Here is an 18,662-nt window from a genome sequence, read left to right on the forward strand (position 1 = left end):
TGGAAAGGAGGGTTAGTCCTCCCATTCACGGATGAGTTAAGTGAAGCTCAAGAGCTGAAGATGGTGGTCCAGGGCTTATCAGCAAGTGGGTGGCCAAGCAGGATTTCTAAGTCCTGGCTCTTTCTGCCATTTTTTTGTCTGTCTGTCTGTACGGTCCACCACTTGTCTGTACTTCCTCAACAAGGAGTCAGTGAGCTGGGGTGTGGAGACAGAGTCAGAGGTGAGTGTGCAGGAGAGAGAGGGGAGAGCCCTCCTCCTGGTTGACTGGTGCCTGCTTCTTGCCAGTGGATTTGGGGTGTCTGAGAGCCCCACCGAGCCCTGGGGGGCACGCCCTCCTGCCCACATGCTCTGGGGAGGACCGCTGTGCTGATTTGGGGTGGGGGCTGCCTCTCTCTGTCACTCATTCATCAGATGCTTCCTGAGCCCTTCTGGGTGGCAGTTCCTGGGAGGGGAGCAGTTCGGGGATCAGAAGGAATCCAGGCGAGGTGAGAGAGAGCCGTACAGAGGAAATAGGATACCTGGAGAGTCTTTGTTTCTTATTATTATAGCCATATTTTGAAAAGGTAATACATGCATGGAAGACAATATCTGAACTTTACAAAAGGCTGCGGAGTCAGTCTTCTCTCCACCCCAGGATGTTGTTGTTATATAAAAGGTAAAATATACACGAGGAAGTATAAAAAAATCCAGCGGTGCCCACCTTTGGCATTATCTGGAGCGCATCCTTCTGGAAAGAGTCTGTACAAATTCATGCACACGATTCCGCGTGCTCCTTCAAGTTTTGGTGCTGCTGGGAGAGACCCACACCTACTCTTCTGAGCCTGACCCTCATCACTTCCTTTATCCTGAAGGTCACCCTTGTTGCCCATAGAGAACAACCTTGGCTGAGGCCACAGACACTCTGTGAAAGGGATTTCCCTGATTCCTTGGAGCTCGTGAGTGGGTTTGTTGTGGGATAAACTCCTGAGTTTGGAATTGTCGGGTCAAGGGAGTGTGCACATGAGAGTGGGGGACGGCTTGGCGCCCCAGCTGTCTTCAGAGGAACATGCTCTCCGAGGAGCGCGTGCCCTGTCCCCCCAGCTCTGACAGGCTCACTGCTTGTCCCAGAGCTCCATCAAACTGAAGACTGTCTTTTAAACACAGCAGGAGGAAGAGCCTCGAGAGAGGCCCCAACCCTGGGGGGGTGGGGAGCTCCTAGGTGGGCTGCATGCTGAGCCTGGAGAAGCTGGTTACCCACCTCCCGGCCGCCCACCCACATCGCCCCGCTTCAGATAAGACATGGGAAGAGTGGTCAGGCTCCTTAAGTGAAGCCGTGCTAACAGATATTGTGGAGTGTTTTTCCTTTTAATAGCTTCAGTGAGACATAATTAACATACTACACAGTTCTCCCTTTTAAATTGTACGAGTCAATGGTTTTCAGTACGTTCACAGAGTTTTACAATCACTTTTGGAACATTTTCATTACCCCATAAAGAAATCTTCATCTACCCACTAGCTACCCACCCCCTCCCCTCAGCTAGCACTATTCTACTTTCTCTCTATAGATTTGTCTATTCTGGACCTTCCATGTAAATGGAATCCTGCAATAGGTGGTCTTTTGTGACTGACTTCTTCTCCTTAGTGTCATGTTTTCAGGCTTCGTCCATGTAGCAGGTGTCAGTATTGTATTCTTTTTTTTATTAATAAGTAAATATTCAGTGTGGACAGACCACTTTGTATCGATCAATTGATGGACATTTGTTTCCATCTTTTTGCTCAATGCTGTTATGACATTTGTGTACAAGTTTTTGTGAGGATGTATGTTTTCAATTCTCTTGGCCATATATCTAGGAACAGAATTTCTGGATCATATAAGTGCTTAAATGTTTGAGGAACTGCCAGGCTATTTCCCAAAGCAGTTGTACTATTTTAGATTCCCCCCAGCTATGTATGAGCGTCCACTTTCTCAACATCCTTGCCAATGCTTGTTATTTTCTGTATTTTTAATTTTAGCTAACCTAGTAAGGGTGAAGTGGTATGTTAGCTTGGTTTTGATTTGCATTTCCCTGATCACTAATGATGTCAAGCATCTTTTCATGTGCTTATTATATTATTTTGAGAAATGTCTATTTAGATCTTTTGCCCATTTTACATTGGGTTATCTTTTTTAAATTGTTGAGTCATAAAAGTTACTTATTCTAGAAACAAAAGTCTCATCAAATGTATGACTCACAAAAGTTTTCTCCTGTTCGGAGGATTGTCATTGCAATTTCTTGACTGATGTCCTTTGAAGAATTGGCAGGTGGATTCTTTACCACTGTGCCACCTGGAAAGCCCTCCTGATGGTTTTGGTTTCATATACAAGTCATTATGATTTTGATTTGCAAATCAAATAATGCTAGTTGCTATAGCAACTAATGCAGAGAAGGAAATGGCACCCTACTCCAGTACTCTTGCCTGGAGAATCCCATGGATGGAGGAGCCTTATAGGCTGCAGTCCATGGGGTTGCTAAGAGTCGGACGTGACTGAGCGACTTCACTTTCACTTTTCACTTTCATGCATTGGAGAAGGAAATGGCAACCCACTCCAGTGTTCTTGCCTGGAGAATCCCAGGGACGCAGGAGCCTGGTGGGCTGCCGTCTATGGGGTCGCACAGAGTCAGACACGACTGAAGTGACTTAGCAACAGCAGCAGCAGCAACTATGAAGCTGAGCATCTTTTTGTATGCTTATTGGCCATTAATATATCTTCTTAGGTAAAATGTCTGTTTATATTTTGCCCATTTTTAATTGGGTTGTTTGTCTTATTAAGTTGTAAGCGTTCTTTCTACAGTCTACTCACAAGTTCTTTGTTGAATGTACATTTTGTGAACATTTGCTCCCATACTTCTTTTCTTTTTCTTAACAGTGTCTTTTTTTTTAAGTAGAGGGTTTCCTTTTCAAAGGAAACTACAAGTGAAAGCGGTCTTGAGGCCTCTGCAGCGGTTAGTTCTGTGGTGCCAGGTACGGACTGAGAAGTAGCACATGGGATTACAGTAGGGGGTCCCCTGATTGACGGACTCTGACGCCAGGTCAGGGGGGGAGTGCTAACCAACGCTCCCCCCACCCAGGGCTGTGACTGGGAGCCGGGCCCTGGGAGCCGGGATCGTCACCGTGACCTGATACACATCTGCCAGGATGTGGGGCTCTTCACATGGTATGTGGGCTGTTAGGTCCCTGAACAGGGATCAGACCCCTACCTCCTGCAGTGGAAGTGAGGGGTCCTCTAACTACTGAGCTGCCAGGAAATTCCCCTTAAGTGTCTTAAAAAAAAATTTTTTTTTTACAATGTTGTATTGGTTTCTGCCACACAACAACTCAGATCAGCCACAACTACACACATTCCCCTTCCCTCTTGAGCCTGCTCGCCTCCCCATTACACCTCTCCAGGTTATCACAGAGCACCAGACTGGGTTCCCTGTGTGGTACAGCACCTTCCCACCAGCTCTCTGCCCCACACGTGCTGGTGCGTATGTGTTGATGCTACTTTCTCCATTCGTCCCACCCTCTCCCTCCCCCAAAGTCCACAAGTCCATTCTCTACATCTCTGTCTCCATTCCTGCCCTGTAAATAGGCTCATCAATACCATTTTTCTAGATACCATATATATGCATTAACATACTCTATTTGTCTTTCTCTTTCTGACTTACTTCACTCGGGATAACAGGCTCTAGGTTCATCCCCCTCACTAGAACTGACTCAGATTTGTTCTTTTTATGGCTCAGTAATATTCCATTGTATATAGGCAACTCAATATCAGGAAAACAAACAGTCTAATCAAAAAATGGGCAAAAGATCTTAACAGTGTCTTTTGAAGACCAAGTTGGTTTTTTTTTTATCATGATAAAGTCCAATTTATTGATTGTTTTTCTTTTAGAGTTCATGCTTTTGGTGTCATACTTAAGAAATCTTTGCCAAATTCAAGGCCATTAACACTTTCTCCTGTGGCTTTTTTCCCTGGAAGTTTTATATATTTAAGTCTCACGTTTAGGTTTATGCTCTATTCCCAGTTAATTTTGTAGATTCTGTCAAGTGTGAGTTTTCATTTTTTTTGCAGTTGATATCCAATTGTGTCGGCAATATTTGTTGAAAGACTATTTTTTCCCTTAGTAGGCTGTCTTGGTATCTGTTAAAATCAATTGACCACATATGTGGGGGTCTATTTTCACACTCTTTTCTCTTATATTGACCTTTTTGTCTAGCTTTACACCAGGACCACTTGGTTTGATTACTCTTCTTTATAATAAATCTTGAACTCATGTGGTGTGCCCCCTCCACCTTTGCTCTTTTCGGCAGTTTGAATGGGGCAGCCTTTGTTAGATGAGACTTTACTGCATTGAATACCAGAGTGAACCCAGTCACTGTGATGATCAAAAAAGCCCCCCACCAAATTTCCAAAAGTTGTGATTGGGGGCAGTACCACCCCCCAGAGAGTCTCTTCCTTAAAGGGACAGGAATCAGATTAGCATCAGTAGCACTAAATGATAGAGGAAAATGGTAGAAACCCTTCCAAGTTTTGAGGAAATTGTTTTTAACCTGGAATTCTATACCCAGAAAAACTGTCAATCGCGTGTGAGGGCAAAATACATCATTTCAGACACACAAGGACTCTGAGACCTTCCCACAGGCTGTCTCTGGGAGAATTGCTAGAGAATGTTCACAGCAAAATACAAAATGAATCCAAGAAAGAGAATACATAAAATCCAAGAAAGCATGGACCCAATCCAGCAGGGAAATGCCAAGAAATCGCCAACGATAGCCACATAGCAGGCCAAGGAGGCACCAGGCCAAATTATAATGGTGAGTCAGAGAGCTCTCAGAAGGGTTTTTAAGGAGAAAAATGAATATTTTACAACAAAGGGTGATATTTAAAAGATAGATGGTCTCACTGAGACGCATTCATGGATAATAACAGTAAAAGTTACTAGATGATTATAACATGCCTCCTCTTCCCCTCTCTCCTCCAAACTTTTGTAGCCTCTATTTTCTTTACAGCTCATAGTAATATGTTTTTTTCCTGTCCCTTGGCCTTATATTCAGGTAATGATAACACTGGAAAACCCTATCACTGGTTTTTCAGGTTTAGAATCTCTCCACACAAAGCAAGGGGACATTCACTAGGGTGACACAGGGTCGGGAGGTGGGGAGACGAGCTTGGCGCAGGAGGCTTGCTGGCCGAGCTCTCAGGACCAGCACCAGGCCTGGGCAGCGGGAGGGCTGGCCGATGGGCCCATCCCAGCAGAGGCCTCCACGAGTCCCGTCAGCAGTTCTGGGGCTGGGAGCACTCTGCAGAGCTGGCCGACTGTGGACAAAGGCGCCGGGCTCTTGTGCCCCGGCGTGGACCAGTCACGGCCTGGCCTCAGGGAAGCAGGGGCGTAACCTTGGACGCGGTCCAGTCCATGGCCACAGGGCAATGTCCGAAGAGGGACACTGCCGTGAGCTGTCAGGTGCTGACGTGTCTGGCGGGTGGGGGGTGAGAGCCCCATCCTGAGGCGGGGTCCTGTCGACTGCTGCAGCGTCCACTGCACAGGTCTCCTTTGTTGTCCCCTGAGGGAATTCAGACGAGAGGCAGTGTCTAAACAGGATGACCTGTGTGTGTGTTCGCTGCTTCGTTTTGCAGATGTGTTAATGAAGTTACCTGGGTTACCTCTCTCTCTCCACCATCTGCCACCTTGCCCATCAATGCTCTGACATCATTGGCTTGCGTGGGGAGACTGTAAACGACGTCTGGGTGGCTAAGAGTCCAGAGTCTAATCCTTCGTCCAGAGGGAGGTCAGTTAGCTCACTGCATCTGAGGGCCCGTGGGGGCGGGGGGCAACATGGAGATAAAAACATGAGGTCAGCTTCAACCCAGAACTGCTGCAAGAGGGTGCTGGGGTGGGGTGGGGACAGGCATATGGCGGTTGGGTAGGGGGACGGGGGAAGCTGCTCTTCACCCTCCATCAGCTCCCCCCCCCCACAACCCTCACTCAAGTGCCACAGGATTTACACCTGAATTTCCTTCATCCCCAAACTGGCAGTGATCCCAAGTGTGTGACCCGAAGCTCAGGTCTCGCAAATAATTCATGAGAAGCCAAGGCCGTATCCCTTTTGGGAAGGCTCCTGGTATTTTTATAAAGGGAGGAAATATTAGAACCGGCCTGCAAAGATGTTGGTATATTTTCAAAATATAAACTGAAACGATAAACACATTTTACACACACAAGCAGGATGTAATTTTGCCCTAGAAAAAATAATTACAGGATTTATAAAAACAGCATTAATTTCTAGAACATCACAAGTAGCCCAGGAAAAGCACTTGGTGAACTTGAGGACCTCGAAACAGCTCCCGCTGCCATTCTCTCTTTCACAGGCCATGCCCAGGGGCCACCGAAGGAGGCCTTAGGGCCCTGGAGGGTCAGGGGTCTCTCTAGGCAGGGTCCGTCATCTCAAGGTAATGGGGTATCAACAAATGGTGTGGGATACCAAGTTTTATCAAAGCCAGTGTGATGCCAGCCTCAACAAAGAGACACTATACCATCAAAATGTACATTATTACAAGGTTTTTAGAAACTCATGAGATGTAGCTAAAGCTTTACCCAGAGGCAAATTTATAACATTTGCCAGAAAACAAACAGTGGAAAGAACTGAACCCTCCAAGAAGGCAGGAAAAGAACAAGGTTAGTCCTAAGGAAATTTAGAGTATGAAAAGGATAAAAGGTGATTAAAAGTCAAGAAATAGAAAATACTATCGCTGGGCAACCTGAGGCTCAGAGACTAAAGGAATTGCTGAAAGACTCGGGGCCACTGTAGAGGTGGGTCTTGGGACCGCAGGCCCGTCACACCAGACCCAGGGTGTGAAAGGAAGGTCCCTGCCCGGGCCTTGGGAGTTGGTCCACAGCCGCATTGTGGAGGCCTCAGGGCTGCCAGCCCCCTAGAACCGTCTAGGAAAACGGACGGCCTAGGAAACTTGTCCTGTCCTCCTAGGAAACAGAACGAACCCTGCGTTTTTATCACACTTGGGAAAAAATACCATAGTGCTTCTGAGTTCCTTATTTTGCTATTCACAGCCCAGTCGTCGGCTGAAAATATGTAGGAACGTCTGTTTTGCCGAATTTCTTGGTGAGATGTGGATCTCAGAACGACCGAGGCGGCGGCGAGGGAGCGCGAGTCGCAGCCCGGCGGCGGCGGGCGCGGGCGCGGGGCGCGGGGAGTGGGGCCGGCAGGCGGCGCCCTCCCTCCGCCGCCGCCTCCCGCCCGCTCCTCCCGCGCCGGCCGCCGGGCTCGGGCTCCCGCTCCGCCCGCGCCGCAGCCGGCACTTTGCAAACTCCTCGCCCGCCCGCGGCGGCCGCAGCTCCGCGCCCTGTCCGCCCCTGTGCGGCTGTGGGGCCGCGGGCGGCGCGGAGGCGCTCGGGGCGGGCGCGGGCGGAGGCGGGAGCCGGGCGCCGAGGCGGGGCCGCGCCGGGCCCCGCGCGCCGCGCCCCCCGGGCCGAGCCCCGCGCCGCGCCGCGCAGCACAGAGCCGCCGTCCCCGCCGCGCAGCCACGGCCGCGCCGCCGCCGCCCCGCCGCCCGCGCGCCTGAGGCGGGGACCATGGCGAGCGCCGCCGAGCCCCCCGGCCAGGCGGCCGAGTACCTGCAGGAGCTGACCCGGATCGTCGCGGCGCAGCAAGAGCTGCTGGCGCGCCGGCGGCGGCGCATCGAGGAGCTGGAGCGCCAAGTGGCGCGGCTGAGCCGCGAGAACGCCGGCCTGCTGGAGCGGCACCGGCGACACCTGGCCGGGTGCGCCCACCGCCCCGACCCGCAGCCGCTCGGCGCCATCCCGGAGCTCGGCGGCCACCGCGACAAGTAAGTGGGGACCGGGGGCGGCGGGCGTGTCGGGGGCGCGCGAACTTCTTAGCGGCCCCCCGGCGCCCCTCAGGGCTCGGCGTGGAGGGTGCCCGGCCGGGGGGCACCTCGGGGTACCCCCGGCGGGGTCGCGGCCCGCCCTGGGACGCGGTCTCTGCGGGACTGAGCTCCCCGGGAAAGGGGCTCCGGGGCGCTGTCCGGCGCTCCCGCGCGCCCGGCTGTCCGCGGACGGCCGGCTCAGGACTCGGGATCCAGCGACCCGGGAGCTCGGATGCGAGATGGTCTCGTCACAGAGGGCTGTCGGGGCGCAGCCCGGGGCTCTGGGTGGCGAGTCCGGAACCCCTGACCCGGAGACGCCAGACCCGGAGCGCGGGGGCGCAGCAGGCGCGGATCCCGCCCTAGAACGGGCCTGGGTCCCTCGTGGGTCCCTTCCCTCGGGGAGGGACTCTCTGCTGCCTCCAGCCCGAGACGCGCGGAGCCCTCCTCCCTCGGGACGCCTCCGTCTCCGGGTTAATAGCCTCCTGCCTGGCCCTGGGATTACCCGGGGCTATTTCGGAGCGAGGATTAAGCCTGAGACGCGAAGGGGCAAGAGTGCCCGGCCGCGCTGGCCCCGGCGTCCCTGCCGCGCGTTTGTCTCCCGTGGGTCCGAAGTCTCGTGCGCGGCCTCGCTCCGCGCAAGTCCCGAGGCAGGGAGCGCGGGGCTCGGGGGACGCTGCGGCTCGGGGCTCCTGGGGGGTGGGGTTCCTGCGTGCTTTGCGCCCTGTCTAATCCCTCGGTCCCCGTGTCTTTGGGACCGCCTGGCCCCCACACCATAGACTGGGGCGGAGGAGAAACTGTGGGGGGGGGGTTTGGGGTAGGGGGTGGGATGCCAGCGGGAGGCAGCTTCAGGGAAGGTTTCCTGGGAGGTTAGGGGTGGGCAGAAATGATGCAGGAAGAGTTACCCGGACTCCAAAATCCTTCGGGGGAAGGGCTACTGATTCCCAGGCGTCCAGGGGACACGGGGTTCTCTGGTCACCCGAGACCCTGTGTCCCCCTGCCCTGGCTGGGCTGTGCAGGCTGAGGTCGTGGGACAGAGAAGCTTCCCTGCTGCCTGGCTTCCTGCGTGGCCCTGGGCCGTGCTCCTGGCTCAGTGGGCCCTGGAGGAGGAGGGGCGCCTGGGTGGGTCAGGGCGTGGGTAAGCCTGGTGGCTCTGTGGTGCCAGGCCAGTGGCAAACTTCTTTCTGTTTGTGTGCTGGGAGGGAAGAGGCAGGATGGAACAGCTCTCAGCTGGCATCACTAGAGAAGGAAGAGACCCCCCACGCCACCTCTGTATCTCTGCCCCTGGCTCTCTGGTATCTCCGAGACCCCCTCTGTCACTCCGTCTCTACTGTGGTCACCTGGTGCTGGCTACAGGGCCTGAGCCCTGACCGCCCCAGGCAGGGACTCATGGAAGAGCCGGGGCCTAGAGGAAGTCGTCAGAGGCTCAGCAGGCAGGGCCCCGGGCCACGCTGCCCGCCTGACCGGGCACTGTCGGGAGGTGCCTCGCAGCAGCATCCAAGGGCTCATCCTTCCCCTTCAGAGTCACTTCTGGTGACCAGGTGTGGCTGGAGGATGCTGCAAGCCTGCTTGGGGACCCCCGCCCCCCAGTGCTGTGCGGGCGGCAGGCTTGGAGGGAGGGAGCTGGGGGTGCTGATGCAGGGCTTGGGTCACACGTCCCCAGCCTGACTTCAGAGCCTGTGATCGCATCTTTTTCAAGAGAGACGGTGGCAACACAGTTCTGGGTGGAGGGGAGCGTCCCAGGCTGGACGGTGCACACAGGGGCCTAGGGGTCATGCTAAGAAGCAGATGCTGACTAGTGGGTCTGGGGGCGGGCCGGGCTGGAGGGCCTGAGTGTTTCACAAACTCCTGGAGGTGGGGGTGCTGCGGCTTTGGGGCCACATGTGAGGAGTCAGGAGTCAGGCTGGGAACCTCGAACATATTGACAGGACTGGGGGTCTTCCCCATCCATGTCTTTCCCCAGCCTTTGAGGAGAGAGGGTACTGGAGCCCCCCCTCTCTCCACGGGGCCCGTGCCCCGGGCTGGTGGCACATACATACCTTCTCCCTTCTGGGGAGGGGGGGGTTGTTCCAGCCCCTACAGTGTGGGGGGAGTGAGCTGTGGGCTGCTTTCCCAACCCAGATTTGAGGGGCCCCTGCCCATCCGTGGAGAGAGGTGATTTATGCCTAAGGAGCAAGGGGGTAACCAACCCCCTGAGAGCAACCGGCTTTTATTCAGTGTCTACTGGATGCAGAGCCATTGATGATGTGCTGGAGACCCAAAACGGAGAGCAGAGAAGGCAGGCAGGGGGTACACAGCGCAGGCAGGCGGCCAGGCCCCAGGGGCTGTGGGACAGGTCTCCTCTCTTAGCTTCGGGGTGTTTAACGCACAGAAACAGGGATGATACAGTTGCTCCCCAGGCTTTTTCTGAGGATTAAGAGCAGATAAAGGGTGTGCAGGAAACCTACACAGTAGGTGCTTAATGCATGGCACACTCTTTCCTTGTCAGGCAGGTTCTCATTTCGGGGGGCCAGGTAAGCACAGGTCGGTGGGTGAGACCTCTGAGGGTTGTGGAGTGGGGGCATGGCACCCTGGGGGAGATGGTCCAGAAGGTGGGGTAGGGTGGGGGTCGGCTGCCTGGGGTAGAGACCAGGAGGTCTGTACCTGGCTGGCCTGAGCTGACGGGCAGTGTGAGCCCCCACCGTTGAGACTGCTTCCTGCTGGGGGACCCGCTCCACTTTCCTCAGTGCTAGTACCCCCACCGTCTCCCAGGCCCTGCCCCCCACTTTGCAGACCAGGGCCCCTGAGGTTGAGGGTCCGGTGAGCAGGCAGGCTCGGCTGGGCCTGGCTTGAATCAGCAAACCCTGGGCCCTTGGCCGCTGGACAGGGTGCCCCCATCTGCCTGGCAGATGCCAGAGTCCTGCTGGGGAATGTGCAGACGGAGGCCGCAGGACAGGCTCACACTGGATGCCAGTTGTCTCTGGACCACCTCCCCCAGGCAGTCCCCGGGGGAGTTCCTGGGCATGGGGGATACCTTTCTGCCCAAAGAACTTTAACCCTTTTCTCAGGAAGTCCTCTTTCCATCATGGCTGAAGGTTGTCATCATGAGTCTCAGCTTTGGGGAAAACAGAGTAATAACCGGAAAGGAATAGGATGCTTTTGGATACGTTGGGTGTTTCACTGCTTTTTTTTGTGACATCAGAGTTCACATCCGGGGAAGGCAATGGCACCCCACTCCAGTACTCTAGCCTGGAAAATCCCATGGATGGAGGAGCCTGGTAGGCTGCAGTCCATGGGGTCGCTAAGAGACACGACTGAGTGACTTCACTTTCACTTTTCACTTTCATGCATTGGAGAAGGAAATGGCAACCCACTCCAGTGTTCTCGCCTGGAGAATCCCAGGGACTGGGGAGCCTGGTGGGCTGCCGTCTATGGGGTCACACAGAGTCGGACACGACTGAAGCAACTTAGCAGCAGCAGAGTTCACATCCAGTGTTCAGTCAGCTCCATCCTAATGTTTCTAGAACCGGCCCCTCCCAACCCTCCAGGAATTCCGGCTCATAATAGATGCTCAGTAGATCCTGCTGAACATGGGGGGCTTGATTAGGATCCACGTGTTCTCCATTAGAAAGTCAGCGTGGGCTTTAGCGGGCACAGCTGTGCTGGTGAGCACGCAGACCCAGACGCATGGGAAGCAGGTGCGTGCGTTACTGCTGCGTCCACGAGGGCACCCTGTGTGCCCGCCCTGCTCCGGGTCTTTGCGTCTACCAGCTCCTTTCGTGGGCCCTGTGCTCCCACAAGGCAGGGACGGTGGCCTCTCCCATTTTACGGATGTAGAAACTGATGCTCAGAGAGGTCCCAGGACTGGCTGTGGCCCTCCCACCTGTCCCGTGTGGAGCCAGGAGTGGGGGACCCTGCTCTCACCCCCCACCGCCCGCACCTGCCCTTCATGGTCCCCAGTGATCAGACATCCGCCCGTCGGTCCTGCATGACCCCCAGCCCGCAGCGCTGGAGGAGGCCCAGCGTGCACGGTGCTTGTCCCGCCTCCTGGGCCCTTGACACCCAGGCTGGGTTCTCAGCATCACCTGAGGCTGCCATGAGGAGGGGCCCAGGGTGGCACGGGACGCTGTCTCCCAGCCTCTGCGCCTCAGAGTTTCCTGTAGAAGTCAGCCTCGGCCTGGCAAGGCTCGGAGGCCTGGTGGAGCTGCCTCCCTCAGCGCCGGCGTCCCTTCCAGCCCTCGAGGGCTGTGCATCAGTGGAGAGGACGTTTCTCTGGAGCTGCGAGCTGGTGACTCACTCTGGGGGAGGTTTACAGTGGCATTCGGTCTCTGCTGACTTTCCAAACGGGTGCTCCTCCGGTCCGTGCTGACATTAACCATGACAAGGACGCATCCATTTGGGGGAGAGGGAAGGGGTGCCGCTCGAGGGTGACCAGTGATGAGGGGTGGGCTGGAGTCGGGGACCCGAGCAGCTTACGGGCAGATCCTGGCTGGGAGCCTCCGAGAGCACATTTATTTTCAGAGCGGCCAGGGAACCCCAGACCCTGGCCGCAGGGTCGGAGGTCCTGGCCACCTCTGATTCCATCTCCGGAGCCTCGCACAGGCCGGGAGAGGCTGAGCAGGCTTTTCTGCTCTGCAAGGGCGGAGGGGGCGGCCAAGGGAGATACCGGGCTCACGTACTCGGTCAATGATGCTCTTGTTCTCCCAGCTGAGTAGCCAGTGCCGGGGAGGACGTCCCCCCGCGGGGAACGGGGTGCTCTGTGCCTGCAGGGCCTCAGTCCGGCTGAAGAACACGTGTTCATGTCCTAGGGAGTAGGGCGAGCCGTTCTTTCTCAGGCAGATGGTCGAGTCCGCAGAAACAAGGAGATGCTTCTCTGACGCTGTCTCCCGGCCGTCCGATAAGCTAAGCCAGTGATTCTGTTACAACCTGGAGGATAAATCCTGAGATAAATCTGGTTCAGGCCTCTGAGCCTGCGGAGACCTCAGGGCTGTGCCAGTGAGGTTTGCACTCAGGAGTTTGGGGTCAGGGGCAGTTTTGGTCAGCTGCGTGACTGTTTGTCAGCTGCTTTGTCGACGACATTGTTTTGACAGCTGATCTCGTGGTTTTTTTTGTTCCCTGCTTTCTGCTGTTGTAAGAAAGAGCCAAGCTTTGCCCGACTTGGGGAGGGCACCGTTCTGAGCAAGTCAGGGTGTCATCTGTGTAATTGGCCACAGAGCAGCAGGAACAAAGCGCCCGGCCGGGCGTTGGACAGGCTCTGTGAGGGGGACTGAGCTGACCTCACTGAAACGGAGCAGAAGCTAGAGATGAGATCACAAGGCAGCTGGGGCCATGCTCGTGGCCGGGAAATTCAGGGGCCTTCGAATCTTCCGCAGCCCCTCCGCCCACACCATATAGACGCAGGTCAGGCTGCTGCGGAAACTGCCCTGACTTCAGAGCGAGCTTCCCAGAGTGACAGCCTTGCTATGAATCTCCAAGGCCGTGGACCTTCGGTGTCCGAATCCTGCTCTTCCAGGAGTGCTGTGTTGGCGGGAGATGCCAAACCAGTTATTACGGATGCTGAGTGCTTATGCTTTACTGAGTAAAGAGCCGCAGCCTTGAGATTTTTAAACACCTCCTGCATCCACGTTCCCTGGCCTCATAGGGACTCTCTGGGCAACCCCATGATGACGCCTGCTCGGGTCTGCAGGCCCCCGTCAGCCTCGGGCACCTCCCAGTGGGAGGATGGATGGAGTAAGGCAGGCTTTGCCCCGGGTGCCCCCAAGCCAGTGGGCTGGGGAGGCAGCCCTGCTCCAGGAGACCAGGTGGTGGGATTGCGGGGTGCCTGGTGCTGCAGGACACCAGGGACGCTGGCTCGGGGGAGGGATGGAACCCAGAGAGCCCTTGAGGGTTGCTTTATTGTGAAATTTCCAAACCTATGGAAATGTCGAAAGGACTGAACCAGGCAGAACACCGCACCCCCCCACCTCCCCGATTCTACAGTGAAGGTTTTGTAGTTTGTTCATGACTTGCCTGTCCATCCGGGAGGCTGTGTGGAACCAGTTTGAGGCAGGAGCCGGGCCAGGCACCGCAGACCTGCTATCTCCTTGTCCCCCATGACTGCTCCTGGTGACTCAGCCCTGCCTGGTCCTTGGTCTCGAGCAGCGGCTCCCCCACGGCCTCCACGTGGGCAGGGTCAGAGACCCTGGGCTGGGGTGAGAGAGGGGCTGCGTGGTGTGCATGCAGCCCCCAGCAGGAGGCAGATGGCCAGCCTTAGGCGTCAGCCTCCAAAGGCTTCCTGGAGGAGGTGACGTTTGAGGCCAGCCTTGAAGAGCGAGAGAGAGGAGGGTCTCATGGCAGCAGACGGCACACGTGGGGGCACCAGGACAGGAAGTGGGTGCATGGCCTGTTTGGGGCTGGGCATGCTGCCAGTGGTCGTGCCGGGCCTGGGAGTGGGGACAGAGGGCCCGGTGAGGCCCGGGTGGGCACAGACAGCCCAGGGCACTTGCTTAGAACCGACTTCAGCCTTGTGGGGTGGGGGTGGGGAACAAGGCCGCTCACCCTCAACCGAGCGGTGCTTTGTCTGAGCCTTGTTGTGAGATGCTGAGCTTTCCTTGGAGGAAGCGAGGTTCACAGAGGAACAGGCAGCGATCCTGCGCTCTGGGCACCTAGACTCCCGAGCGCTTTGACGCTGATCAAGCCCTGGTAATAACGAAGCCTTTCCCGGTGCTCCAGCGCCATGACCCGTGTGGGCTACCGTCACCCCATTTTGCAGATGTGAACGCTGAGGCTCAGGTTGCTGGCGGTCGCCAGGGGCAGAGACAGAATTCGCATCCCGGTCTGTCTGCCTCTAGAACCCAGGCACTGTGGCGCCATACCTGTTCCCTGTGCGGTGTCGGTGTCTGGGGAGATGTTTGGGGCTGATTCTGGCTGTGCGTGGTCGGCTCACCCAGGCTTTTGGCTCCAGGAGACGGGACTGCCACAGCACCACCGTCCATCCTGGGACAGCCCTGCCTTTTCTCTTTGAGTGTCGGGTTTGGCCTCTGCCGTGTTCTGGTCTCCTTGGGGAAGTTACTTTACCACCCGGAGCCTGAGTCCTTTTCCTGCAAAATGATGGGGGTGGTGGCCCGCACTGGTGGGGTGGTGGCGGGCAGGAGGTGACGCGCGCAGGGGAGGGACTCTGAAGCTGTCAGGCACCAGCTGGGCTGGTGGTCTGCCTGGAACTGGTGTGTTTCCCCAAGCACATGGTGAGGACGTGCCGGCCTGCCGCTGAGGCCTCTCCAGGAGTGTTCAACCTCAGGATGCACTGGGCACGCAGGCCTTTGTGCCCCGCCCTGGCTCTGCCCCCCATCTTGTTGGCTTGAGGGGCCTGTTTTCTCTGCACAGAGAGTGTCAGACCACACGGACCCTGAGGCCCCTGGGCAGCCCTCTGCCTCCCAGGGGACCGGGCCCACTGCGGGCAGAAGACGGGGCTCCCGCGGACCGCATCCTGGCAGCAGACCCGGCTCTCGCGGTAGGTCATGCCTGCCAGGTGTCCGGGAGGGCAGGGCTGGCCTGAGGTGCCCTGTGAAACCCCAGCGTCCTCCTGGATGGCCTCAGCCCCGGCCCGTGGTACCAGGGCGCCTTACGGGGTGAGGGTGTGAGATCTGGGGACAGGCCTCAGGGCTCCCTGGCAGCCTGAGGCTGACTGTGAATGGGCGGGTGGCCCGTGAGGTCAGCCTGGGGTGAGACCCCACCCGAGGTCCTGGCCTGGAGGCCCCGCTCCTTCTGCTCCCCTTGGAGGCTGAGGGGACTCTCTCCGAGCCCTGGAGGGGACAGTGGTCACTGGGTCTCCCTGTGGGGTTGCCTGAGTGGACAGTGTACCTGGCGTGGTCCAGGTGCCTTGAGGAGACCGGTGTGTCTGCAGTAGAGGGACCGAGAGGACAGCGAGGGAGGGGAGGGGGAGGGGAGCTGCAGGCAGTGGGTGTGCAGGACCGGCAGCTGTGGAGGCCCTGAGGGGGAGGGCGCTGGACAGGACACCTGGCTCCGGGGGAGGGGGAACCAGTGAGCAGGGGCTGCAGGAGATGCTGTAGGACTTGGGGGTTCTGGGAGTGAGCCGGGGCACAAGGGTTCTTGATACAAGGAACAAGCCCCATCCTGTCTAACCCCCAACAGCTGCCTGTCCAGACAGAAGGGAGAGCTCGTTGCTTAACCAGAAAGATGAAGGTCCATCTAGTCAAAGCTCTGGTTTTTCCAGTAGTCATGTATGGACAAGAGACTTGGACCATAAAGAAGGCTGAGCACCGAAGAATTGATGCTTTTGAACTGTAGTGCTGGAGAAGACTCTTGAGAGTCCCTTCGACTGCAAGGAGATTCAACCAGTCAATACGAAGGAAATCAACCCTGAATATTCATTGGAAGGACTGATGCTAAAGCTGAAGCTCTGGTACTTTGGCCATGTGATGAGAAGAACTGACTCATTGGAAAAGACCTTGATTCTGGGAAAGATTGAGGGCGGGAAGAGAAGGGGACGACAGAGGGTGAGATGGTTGGATGGCATCACCAACTCAATGGACCTGAGTTTGAGCAAGTTCTGGGAGTTGTTGATGGACAGGGAGGCCTGGCATGCTGCAGTCCATGGAGTCGCAAACAGTCCAACACATCTTAGTGACTGAACAACAACAAGGAGCCCAGATGTTGGCCTTTGTTGCCGGCGGTGTCTCTGGACTGGTGAGAGAGTGGGGCTGGCTGACCCCCTGGACCCTACCTCCAGCACCCCTCACTCACCCCTCCAGAGAAGCAGCCCGGGCAGGGACGTTTGCCTCCCCTGGGGTGGCTGCCTGGGGTGGATGTTAACGAATACATGTTGAGTGAATGAATGAATGAGCAAGTCAGTGAATGAATGAGTGTTCCAGTTATCTGCGGCCGAGTAACAGATTGCTCTAAAATCTAGAGGCTTCAGGGAAGCCCTCATCATTAGAGCTGAGACGCTGCAGGGCGGGGCTGGCACGGCTGGGTCTTCTACTCCCTGTGCGGTCGCTGGGAGTTACTCAGTAGCGTCCAAATAGTGGGCGCACTAGTCTGGAGCATCCAGAACACCTTCCTCGGGGATCTGGGAGCCAGTGGAGACACCCAGAAAGCTGGCCCCGTGGACCAGTGTCCACACCTGGCCTCTCCAGCTCGGGGGTCTGAGGCCTGGAGGGAGACCTGAGGCTTCTCGTGGCTCGGCCTTGGGGATCCCACGAGGTCACTTCTGCCACCTGCTATTGGTCAAGCAGATCCCAAGGCCAGTGTCAGGCAGGAGGGGACTGGACTTGCCCCTCACTGGGGGGAGGAGCAAGGAGTTGCAGCCCTCCTCCCTCCTGCACTCGGGGTGCCCAGGCCCCGCGCTATCTTGTCCCCCCGAGCCGAGAGGGCCACGCTCTGTGTGGGCTCTGGCGCCGATCCGGCCCCTGGTGGGTTGCTCTCCGTGGTGCCAGGCGTCTGAAGGGCGTTGTCCAGGAGCCGGGCACCTGGGCTCAAAGTACTTCCTGGGCCGGCCTGACCAGATCCCCACCTACCACGCCGGGAACCTGCCCACGCCCGTCTGCACCCCCTCACTCTGAGCTGTATTTTTAACTCCGCCATATGGCGAAGCCGCCAAAACATGCAGGGAGGAGGGCGGCGGGAGGGGGGGTGGTTCTGGAGGAAATGATCACGGCTGATGCATTTGTGATAACTGCGGTAATTAAGAGCACACCCTTGCTCCACTGCTCCCCCAGCCTTGCCGGCGCCCTGAGCGGCCTCACTCCTGCTGGGTAGGGGCCGCCGTCCCGCGGGGACGGGGCCGTCACGTGCTGGGGGCTGCTGTTGCGGGGGTGTGCGGAGCTCCTGCCTGCATCTCAGTGAGCCCGAGGAGCACAGCCCTCCTCTCTCTCCGTTCCTCTTCCATCCTGAGACATCTTGGCCCAGACAGCATTTCCCCGCAGGCTCTCTCTCGCTCATAAACCTGCCCCAGGTGGGGTGGCCACTGGCCCTGCCCTCTGCTGCTCACCCCGACACATGCAGTTTTCACGTTCCGTGCCTTCGCTCACGCGGGTCCCCCTGCCTGGACGCGCTTCATCCCTGCCCCTGGAGACCCCTTGTGTCCCGTAGGGATCTGCTACCGTCTTGGGACTCCTCGTGGTTCTGATCCACGTTAGAATGAGTCTTGTCTTCTGCGTGTGCCGCAGCCCTGGGTCCCCTGGAGCATCCCATCCGACCTGCTCTGACGGTGCCCTGCTGGGAGCCCTGTCTCTCCCCACCATCGGGCAGGCTGCACCGGATCCTGGCTCCCTTCAGATGCCCTCCCAGCAAATCACTTATGTTTCAGATGAGATTTTAAATGAGAGCCTTCCCGGGTGGCTCAGTGGTAAAGCCACTCCTGCCAGTGTAGGAGATATCGGTTTGATCCCTGGTTGGGGGAAGATCCTCTGGAGAAGCAAATGGCAGCCATCTCCAGTGTTCTTGCCTGGGAAATCCTGTGGACAGAGGAGCCTGGCGGGCTACAGTCCAGGGGGTCACAAAGACTCAGATGTGGTCGAGCAACTAAACAAGAAAACAGAAGAACATTTAAGTCCACAGTTGACACGTGAACAAGTCCAGGGGCTCCAGAATGGAGTGTGTGCACCCCCGGGGCAGTCAGCACCATCCTTGGAGGTACAGGGGGCTTCTGTTTCCACTGAGCCTTGAATGTCATCCTGTTTTTTTGGGCAATCTTTTGTGACATGTGCGACGTTGCTGCAGTTGTGCCCACACATGATTAATAAAGACACACAGATGCAGTTATTGTGTGCAGGTGTGCCCACTCTCTTTTTGGGCAAGGAGGTCT

General features: G+C 56.8%; 1 protein-coding gene and 1 long non-coding RNA gene across 7 annotated transcripts in view; one reads left to right on the plus strand and one right to left on the minus strand.

Moving 5' to 3' along the window:
* IQSEC1 (IQ motif and Sec7 domain ArfGEF 1) overlaps positions 1 to 18,662 on the plus strand; it is a 297,962-nt gene that overhangs the window by 3,617 nt on the left and 275,683 nt on the right. For 3 of the 6 annotated variants that reach the window (XM_081526489.1, XM_081526490.1, XM_081526494.1), the window contains exon 1: positions 7,490 to 7,843. The exons of 2 other annotated variants lie outside the window; for them this stretch is intronic. In XM_081526489.1, coding sequence (XP_081382615.1) covers positions 7,590 to 7,843 — 254 coding nt within the window. In that variant the 5' untranslated portion in view covers positions 7,490 to 7,589. Of the gene's footprint in view, positions 1 to 7,414; positions 7,844 to 18,662 lie in introns of those variants that run through there. One more of the 6 variants, XM_081526493.1, reaches the window with a different exon arrangement.
* On the minus strand, positions 3,884 to 8,508 carry LOC145520328 (uncharacterized). Its single transcript, XR_014064410.1, has 3 exons — positions 8,385 to 8,508; positions 5,657 to 5,809; positions 3,884 to 5,565 (listed from the first exon to the last, which is right to left on the minus strand). It is a non-coding gene; the product is annotated as an uncharacterized LOC145520328 (long non-coding RNA).

This window comes from Giraffa tippelskirchi, chromosome 9 (assembly GCF_054371585.1).
Source record: "Giraffa tippelskirchi isolate mGirTip1 chromosome 9, T2T-mGirTip1v1.2.pri, whole genome shotgun sequence".
Lineage (NCBI taxonomy): Eukaryota > Metazoa > Chordata > Mammalia > Artiodactyla > Giraffidae > Giraffa > Giraffa tippelskirchi.